At 42.1% G+C, this 10000-nt stretch overlaps 1 protein-coding gene across 3 annotated transcripts; it reads right to left on the bottom strand.

The window, feature by feature from the left end:
- Positions 1–2510: 2510 nt before the first annotated feature.
- On the bottom strand, positions 2511–7018 carry srsf3b (serine and arginine rich splicing factor 3b). Of its 3 annotated transcripts, none has more exons than XM_083533673.1 (6): positions 6876–7018; positions 5704–5914; positions 5044–5178; positions 3462–3500; positions 3184–3270; positions 2511–3072 (listed from the first exon to the last, which is right to left on the bottom strand). In XM_083533673.1, the coding sequence occupies exons 2-6, from the start codon at positions 5904–5906 to the stop codon at positions 3045–3047; spliced, it is 492 nt and encodes a 163-aa protein (XP_083389799.1). In that variant the 5' UTR covers positions 5907–5914; positions 6876–7018; the 3' UTR covers positions 2511–3044. The 3 variants fall into 3 exon arrangements, with proteins under 3 accessions (XP_083389799.1, XP_083389800.1, XP_083389798.1); XM_083533674.1 differs by having other exon boundaries at positions 5704–6373; positions 6538–6966; XM_083533672.1 differs by lacking the exon at positions 6876–7018 and adding an exon at positions 6659–6681.
- Positions 7019–10000: the final 2982 nt, after the last annotated feature.

The raw sequence follows: 10000 nt of genomic DNA, 5'->3' as shown, positions 1-10000 counted from the left end.
GTGTGTGTGTGAGTGTGTATGTGGTGTGTGTGTGTGTGTGTGTGTGTGTGTGTGAGTGTGTATGTGGTGTGTGTGTGTGTGTGTGTGTGTGTGTGTGTGTGTGTGTGTGTGTGTGTGTGTGAGTGTGTATGTGGTGTGTGTGTGTGTGTGTGTGTGTGTGACTGTGTATGTGGTGTGTGTGTGTGTGTGTGTGTGTGTGTGTGTATGTGGTGTGTGTGTGTGTGTGTGTGTGTGTGTGTGTGTGTGTGTGAGTGTGTATGTGGTGTGTGTGTGTGTGTGTGTGTGTGTGTGTGTGTGTGACTGTGTATGTGGTGTGTGTGTGTGTGTGTGTGTGTGTGTGTGTGTGTGTGTGTGAGTGTGTATGTGGTGTGTGTGTGTGTGTGTGTGTGTGTGAGTGTCAGTGTGTCAGCTGCGAGTCTGTCCAGCTCTGGTTGGATGAAATTCCAGCTGTGTTTTAAAGCTCCTCCCTGCACTGCACATGCGCTCTGCTTTCTGCCTCGTACCTAAACATTCCATAGCGTCCAAGTCTACTATTTATAAAGTGTGTGTGTGTGTGTGTGTGTGTGTGTGTGTGTGTGTAACAGAGCTGATGTGTACAGGTTATAACAGCTCTCTGCTTGTTAATGACTATTTTAATATAAGTAAAGCTACATGTTGAATTACACACTGTCAGTGTCATGCCTACAACACTAGTTTCCCTCATCCTACTGTACTGTGTGTTTATTTTTACTGCCATGCTTATCACTCTCTCTGTCCTTCACACACACACACACACACACACACACACACACACACACACACACACACACACACACACACAGACACAGACATCCATACACACATGCACACACACACACACACACACACACACACACACACACACACACACACAGAGACACACACAGACACAGACATCCATACACACATGCACACACATGCACACACACACACACACGCGTGCACACACACACACACACGCACAAAAACCCAAACACACACGCACACACACATATGTGACAAGAAAAAACTTAACTAGGATGATCTCAAGTCAATATAAATTATGTAAGGTGTTATAGAGGAACACTGACCGTCTCATATGATTCCTCAGATCAATCTTGGTCTGCATGTGGTCTGACATTTCTTCAGTTCTTCACTCTCAACTTCCTACATGTCATTAGTTCCCTTTCACTGTTTGTATGCAAAAATAAAGGAAACAATGGCCCATGTCAGAGGCAGGTGTGCCGAGGGTGATGGGTGGAAAGCAGTAGATCTTAGCCATGCAGACTAGAGAGAGCAACAACACGTCCAACCACTAACCATATACAACTCAATTATATACAACAATATTAAACCCTGATCCAACTCATATACTCGCTCATGAGAATTTCAGCGTCTGAGTTTAAGGGCAGCTACACAAAGAGAAGCGACACCTGAATATGATTTTCAGATGTTGATGAATCGGAAAGCTCGTGTGGCTCATTTCATCTCTTGGTTTGCATGAATCCTTGAAGATTTTTAAAGGGTTTTTTCTTGAGGATCCAAAAGAAGATGTGAGGTTGAGAAACTTTATAAAAGCACAGCATTTTGTTATTATTATGAGTGCATAAGAATAAAAGTAGACCCTTCACAGATTTTAATGATGTATTGCTCTCATCTGTACGATTTAAAAGACAGTCTAATTTAAGATCGATTCGCGTTATGAAGGAAAGAAATGCCACTAAAATGTCTCCACGTTTGTGGACTGCAGAGGGAAAAGTGCCCAATGTGCTGCTGATGAGAGACTTGGCGCATCAATAAAACGTTTAATGATAAAAATGTTTGTTTTTTTTGCAGTGAAGTTTATTTATTTTATATCTTAGTAAAGAAAGGATGTCATGAATAAACGTATAATGCGCTGAAGGTTTTAATTTCGTCTCATTTATTTATTTAATGAAAACCTTTAAAATAAACATTCACTGCATTCATCATGCATTAATAACATTTGCGCTGTTATTTGCGTTTTAATTTTTACAGCCCTAACATATATTAATACCAAACAAATTTCAAGTGTTGTTCTCCAATGAATGCATCCAGGCTGAAGATCCACCATATAGAACACAAGCAGAAAAAAGATGATCAGGAATGTCTCAGTTCTCATCACTGACTCCCTCTGTCTCATCCACATTAACCCCAGACTTCTTACTGCCTTCTGCCTGCTCATTGTGAGCTTCAGAATCTAGTCTATGAAGTTTGGGGAACAGCACTTATTTAACTTCATATCACTATTTTATCAGTTATGACGTCAGTAACAGACCCACACTATTCATTTTCAGTGACTGAGGGAAAGCAGCAGTTAATGCGCGCCCTCTGCCGGTCAAAGGTGCCATCGCAGACTAAAACCTCGGGATCCAGGGGTTCATGCGGACGTGTCCCAAATCTCACACTTCACTTTTGTTTGCTGCTGTTGTGCGCAGTGAGAAGATACCTGCTTTAATACAAGCATGATGAACAAAATACAACGGTGAAAGGTCATTCTGAACCATGTTCTTTATTTTAGATGAATATTACAAACGGTACAAACACTACAGAAAATAAAGGAGAAGGGAAACATTTCTTCATAGTGCCGTACAGTTTTCCATCTCGTAACTGATTCATGCCATCAAACAAAAAGCTCACTTCATCTCCTGTTCAAGAGCACATGTAGGAACAGCTTGTTACAGTCACATGACCATACTTGACCAAAAATGAGAAAATTGATGCAGAATCCCAAATAGAAAAAAAAAAAAAAAAAAAAAAAAGAAAAAAGAAAAAGGTCAGCAATGACATGGTGAAAGCTGAGAAACGGAGCTCTCTCACTCACACACACACACACACACACACACACACACACACACACACACACACACACACACACGAGAAACATAACCGCTCTAAAACATCTAAACTCTTTATAAAATAAGGAAAAAGAAACTGCTAATGAAACACGGTGTCCGAGTCCATAACGCTGGAGTTAAAAAGACTATGATCTTAACACAAGATGTCCATTAATCATGAGCTCATTTCTCTCACTTCCTGTCGTTCGACCGAGACCGACTGTAATAAAGAATGAAAGAATAAAGAAGAGTTAGACATGTGTATCTACACATCACTTCAGCGTGATCAATAAGATCAAGACTAATGAACGTGTATGCAGTGAAAACGTACCTTCTGGATCTGGAGAAGGAGCGTGAGGGTTTGTGGTTCCTATCACGAGATAGAGATCGCTCCCTTCTGCGATCGCGAGAAAGAGATCTGCGCACACACACACACCACAAGTTCTAAAGAGTTCTAAAGAACATTAACACTGCAACTGCAAACGATCAGCACATCTGCTTTTATTTCCTAAAGTCACGTGATGGAGTTCACCCGTGTTCTCAGACACACACTGGGAGATCAAGTCCAGATTTATAAATATATAAAGAAAGAAAGAAGATGGTGTTTACCTGCTGCGGCTACGGCTGAAGCTCCTCCTACGGGGGGATCTGAGGACAGAAAGTGCAACATAAATAGCGTGAGACTCGGCAAGCAGAACCAAATCATCAGCCCTACAGCCCTCATCCTGATCCTGAACTGCCCCTTGACTCACCTTTAAACTCCTGGAGAAGGAAACCTGGCACTTGTACAGGAGGAATTAAATAGTTGAAAGTAAATAAAAGTCTAAGTGAGTGAGATTAATCTGCAGCTGGACATAAAGCTAATGAGTGATGTAGAATGGTTTAAATGAACAGCTATTAACACAAGTCTATTAATGTAATACTAACACAGGTGAACATCTGAAAAACCCTGTTAAATCCAGCACAAAGAAAAGAAAAATAAACCAAATAGGAAAAAAAATCATGATGGACCATAATGCAATGTGAGAAGGCACAGAGCACAGACCCCAATGCTCAAACGAGAAACTGACTTGGTAAGAGTTTAAATAGAGAAAGCTCAAGGTTAAAGCAGCTCCAACACTAAAAGAGCCGTCTCCATTTAAACTGCATGTCAGACCAACCCTTTCACTGTCAAACACTAGAGCAAAAGGAGCTTTTTTTTTTAAAGGAAAAAAGAGGAAACCTGAATCTCTTCATTCTTTACAACTGTATTCAGCATCAAACTGTATGAAGCAGGAAAAACTTACTAGTCTTTTGGTTTTCAACAAGCTAGAAATGGCGAAGGGGAGGCAGACTGGCGGCCGTGAAAGTGGCTGCAGCGGTTTTTCCTGCTTTAAGTGTTGCTGCTGCTTTGTAGTGTAGACTTTTGGGAACGTAAAACACGCTGATTGCTGATTGGTCGGGAATGTGAAGTGGGCCGCTGCTGATTGGGTGTTAAGGTTGGAGGAGAAGGAGGAAGAGGAGGAGGAGGAGGAGCTGAGAGCTGCATGCTCAGGAGCCAATGGGCTGGTTGAGACCTGACGAACGGGCCCGTGCCTGAGGTCATGTGACACGAAACCGAGCCAGCTGACTGGGGCACGCTGGTCACGTGATGCTGAAAGAGGGTTTAGTTGACTGACTCAGAGGTTGCTGAGAAGGAGGCATGGTGGTGGACTCTGCAACGGGGTTCATTTTTATTAATATAGAGATGAGAGGGAAAAAAAGTCCTTTATTAAATAAAAACAAAAAAAGATTGGCATTTCAAGCAAAACTAAATTTCACTAAGAGAAATTTTCAGCACTCATGGCTTTAAAACTAAAATATTAAATTTGATACAAAAGTAAATGCAGTATTAATTTAGGTGCTATTACTCACAGACCATTAAAGCTGTAAACAAACCCAGCCTCAGGCTAGCTGTGCTAATACCCTGCATTTAATAATGAGCAACCAAATGGCAAGTGAAGATGAGAAACTGACATGAAACTGAACCAGAGAGTCCCAGGTGAACTAAACTGGTTAACAGTGCAGAAAGATCAGGAAGTTCTCAGACAGACCAGGAGCTTTAACAGCTCAGGTGTAACACTGAGGGGGGAATGGGGCAGAACACACCCATTAGTCATCTATGATTGTGTTTAAACAAATACATATCGGACGTTGTTGGGGGCGGGGTTACCTGCGCCTGGGAGGCGGGCTTCGGCGACGGTAATCGTCCCGCGGACGTCTGCTCCAGGAAGGTGGGGGACCTCGGTTACGGGATCGCTTCTCCCCGTTGGACAACTCGACCCTAACGCGGCAACCGCACAGAGTCCTGAAATAAAACCACACACAATAACCAAACATGTACATCCACATTACCCGTTTGTGGGAAGCGCAGACCACATGGTAGCTCAGGACCCTCAACCATTAACACCCTACACACACCCTCAGCACACCACAACAGTAAAGAAAAATCCTGGGTGTTGGCTAATTTACATACTGAAAAAACAATACAATTTCCTCTACTACTGATAACCATGTAAACCCCCCCCCACACACACACACCATGTACATGCAGTGTGGGACTAGCATGCAGTGTGGGACTAGCATGCAGTGTGGGACTAGCCTGCAGTGTGGGACTAGCCTGCAGTGTGGGACTAGCATGCAGTGTGGGACTAGCATGCAGTGTGGGACTAGCATGCAGTGTGGGACTAACTCCACACACAGTCTAATTGGCTCTGTATTCTTTACAGGAACACTGGGTCGCTGGTGTTCTGCCACACGTACTCAGACTGTGAGAATGCTGGAGAACAGGAAGTGTGATCACCAGGTGGTTAAATCGCCCGTGTTGCTTTACCTGCCATCCAGCTCCCTCACTGCATCAGTGGCATCCCTGGGGTCCTCAAACTCGACAAAGGCGAACCCGGGAGGGTTCCTGGCCACCCAGACACTGCGCAGAGGCCCGTAATAACCGAAGGCTCGCTCCAGTTCTGATTTATTCCCATTATTCCCCAGGTTCCCTACATACACTTTACAGTCCAGCGGGCAATCACGGTGCATGATGGGATCTAAAAAATAATACAAGAGCAGAGTTCAGAAAAAAAACAGACAGTAAACAAAAACATTTATTTTGAATCATTTCAATCATGATATTTCAGCCCCACGTTTACAGGCAGAATGTAAACTCTTCACAAGGACTAAGAGCATTGATTATTAACGTGAAAGAAGCCGCAGAGAGTTTTACTGCAAAAACACAAAATGTGATGTGCAACAGGGAAAAAGTCTTCAGTCTGTTAAGTGGAGCATAAAGGCGTTTGGAGTGTTCATTACGCCCCTGTGAGCAGGCCAGATGTGCCGCGCTATGCTATGCTAACACCGCGCTATGCTATGCTAACACCGCGCTATGCTATGCTAACACCGCGCTATGCTATGCTAACACCGCGCTATGCTATGCTAACACCGCGCTATGCTATGCTAACACCGCGCTATGCTATGCTAACACCGCGCTATGCTATGCTAACACCGCGCTATGCTATGCTAACACCGCGCTATGCTATGCTAACACCGCGCTATGCTATGCTAACACCGCGCTATGCTATGCTAACACCGCGCTATGCTATGCTAACACCGCGCTATGCTATGCTAACACCGCGCTATGCTATGCTAACACCGCGCTATGCTATGCTAACACTCCGCCTTTGTTGGCGACTCAAAATGGCGCCGGACGCCGTCGTCAAATCCCACAACATACAACACCGTAGGAACTTATTGAAGGCTATTGATCGTCTTCGAAATGAGATAAATCAAAATACAGAGAAGAAACATACGATGTTACAATGTAAAAAAAACAAAACAAAAAAACCCCAAAACAAAACACGATCACCACCAGAGCGACGCCATTTTATCACGCTAGCGATGTGGCTACTCTCCCAGACCCAGTAACAGCAAATAAATAAAGCGAAACGCATCGTAATAAAACAAAGATGAAATGTGGACTATGATTTGAATATATAAATAATGCACTCTTACCCAGAAGAAACACCTACTGTACTGGAATTTACGGCTCTGCTGACGAGTTTCTCCCTCAGCGCGCGCTCAAACGCCTCTACAGCAAAATGGCGCTGCTGTGAAATGCCTTCCCGTGTCGTCCTGACGCAGCATGCGTGCTGACGTAAAGGGCGGGGCTAAAAGCTGTAATCGTACGTAACCTGCGTAAGAGGCGGGGGCTGCCAGTGTGCTGTGGATTCTGATTGGTTGAAGGACGCCGGCGTTGTCTCGTGTGTAACAGGCAGGCAGGGGGGAGGATCAGAGATGTGGAAGCATGGAGGCAGCAATATTCTGTTTATAAAGTCATATACTAAAATGGCAATGCACCCTTTAAAACGCTCGTGTATTCTTCTAAATGGCAGTGTATTTCTGTATTTAAATTTATAATTTTTGTTTATATTGTATTATAAATGATATCATTTACATTTGCCATTTCCAACAGTAGTTTTAATATCAAGTCAAGTCAAGAGGCTTTTTTTGTTATTTCTATTAGACACAGTGGTACACAGTACACAGTAAAAACGAGACAACGTTCCTCTGGATCCCTGGTGCAAAACTAAACAACAACACAGAGCTACAACACAACACAAGCTACATTAAGTGCATCGAGTGCAAACAGTACAGACAGACAGTACAGACAGACAGTGCAGACAGACAGTACAGACAGACAGTGCAGACAGTGCAGACAGACAGTGCAGACAGACAGTACAGACAGACAGTGCAGACAGACAGTGCAGACAGTGCAGACAGACAGTGCAGACAGACAACACAAGACAACACACAAACCTGAGAGAGCCGCCGACCAGTAAACCTACTGTATACTTTGATTATACAGTACAGTGCGAGGAGAACTGTAAAAACTATACCTGGGATTTAAACAGACACAATGCAGTGCAAAAAACAGCAGCAGTCAAGAGGTGCAAAAAACAACATGTAAACAGTGTAATACGGTGAAAGGTGCAAAAACAGCAGGTAAACAGTATATCAAGTATAAATAATAATAAATAAATGATGGTGGAATGGATTGAGATGAGTAATGAGTGTGTGTGTGTGTGTGTGTGTGTGTGTGTGTGTGTGAGTTCCATTTCAGTTCTGTGTATTGAGGAGCCTGATGGCTTGCAGGAAAAAACTGTTGCACAGTCTAGATGTGATGGCTCAAATGCTTCGGAACCGTTTTCCTGATGGCAGGAGAGTGAAAAGTGTGTGTGAGGGGTGTGTGTGTATATATATATATGTATATGTATACACACACTAGACAAATACTTTCTGTATACCTGGTATACATACTTATCGTAAAGATCCTATAAACACTGAACACACAACATATGAATGTGTTTAGAGAACCATTGTGAGGCCCATCCTAATACTAACAATATCCTATACAAATACTTAATACTGTCACTATCAGAATCAGATTTAGTTTTATTGGCCAAGTGGCCAAATAATTTGCTTCCAGCTGTTAGTGATTTAAAAGTACAGACAATAACATTAATAACAAACACATTTAGCTTGGACTATACAAGACAATCCAGACAGTTTGAGTATTAAACAGGGAAGCAGATTACATGACAGATCAGTGATGTATATAAAGTGTGTGAGTGCAGATGACAGTATTGTGCATCAGGTATGATAGAATCAGACTGTCAGTCATCACTTTATCAGTATATGTTACACACACTATTACTGCTGTATATTGTACAAAGTTCTAAAGTAATTCAGAGTGCAGTATTTATAGATATGAAGCAGGGAATATGATTCTGGTGAGTTGTTAATGAGGCTGATTGCCTGAGGAAAGAAACTGTTCCTGTGTCTATATGGATAGTAGATGATCTGATCATAACCCTGTCCCTCCGTTCAGGACAATAAAATAAAAAAGATAAATGTGCATTATATTTGTCACATTGACATTACTACACGTCTACATCACACCATTCTGACTTAATTTCGCATTTTGATGATGATTTAATGCTTTACATAAACACACTCAGGAATGGAAAGCATTTAGTAACAGTTTTGAATGTTATACATATTGAGAAGCAAAATACCATTATAAAATCCTTACATTTATTTGTAACAAAACAGAAAACTAAGAGATTTTCATGTCTTGCATTTCTTCAGCTGTATCTGTCACTCCAGGTGACACATTAAAGGGCAGGACAGAGGAGAATTGATTATATTTATCGAATATTTGACTGGGATGAGAAGTGCAGTGGTTCTGAATGAAGTATTCAGAAATAAAAGATCTCAAAATGAAGACTCTACACTGTGCAACACTTTCAGCTTAGAAAAGAAACATGTTTAAAAAGAACAGATTTCCATTGTTCAGATCCTGCAGGTGAACAGTGATGATGATGGTGATGAAGGTGATGATGATGGTGATGATGATGATGGTGATGAAGGTGATGATGAAGGTGATGATGATGGTGGTGATGATGATGAAGGTGATGATGATGAAGGTGATGATGATGGTGATGATGATGATGATGATGATGATGGTGATGATGATGATGAAGGTGATGATGATGATGATGATGGTGATGATGATGATGATGATGGTGATGATGATGATGATGGTGATGATGATCTACTCTACATTGTTAGCAGACACTTATTTACTAATAACACAAATGTATATGTTACTTATAGTACAGTAATAATAACAATTATATATTGTTATATGTGCTGTAGTTATGAGACTGAGCCCTGAATGATTGGAATCTGTTCCAGGCAGAAGATCAAACTGTTTAAACATCACACATGGTGTTTAATGACCACAACATTCCATTAACACCACTCCTGTGTTCATTCATTTAAAGTTCAGTGCATTTATCAAATCAGAAAAGAGTGATGTGTGTGTGTGTGTGTGTGTGTGTGTGTGTGTGTGTGTGTGTGTGTGTGTGCGCGCGCGTGTGTGTGTGTGTGCGCGTGCGTGTGCGTGCGTGCGTGTGCGTGTGCGTGTGTGTGTGTGTGACTCAGATTAACTGTGGATGTCTTTTGAATTATTTCTGATTGTTTCCTGGTTGCTAGCTGAGTTGATTTTAAGCACTCAGGAATTCAGTGTGTAGGAGCATGAAGACCACTAACACACACACACACACTCACACACA

The sequence above is a fragment of the Silurus aristotelis genome, assembly GCF_946808225.1.
Source record: "Silurus aristotelis genome assembly, chromosome: 28".
Taxonomy (NCBI): Eukaryota; Metazoa; Chordata; class Actinopteri; order Siluriformes; family Siluridae; genus Silurus; species Silurus aristotelis.
This window is presented reverse-complemented; position numbering and strand designations above follow the sequence as displayed.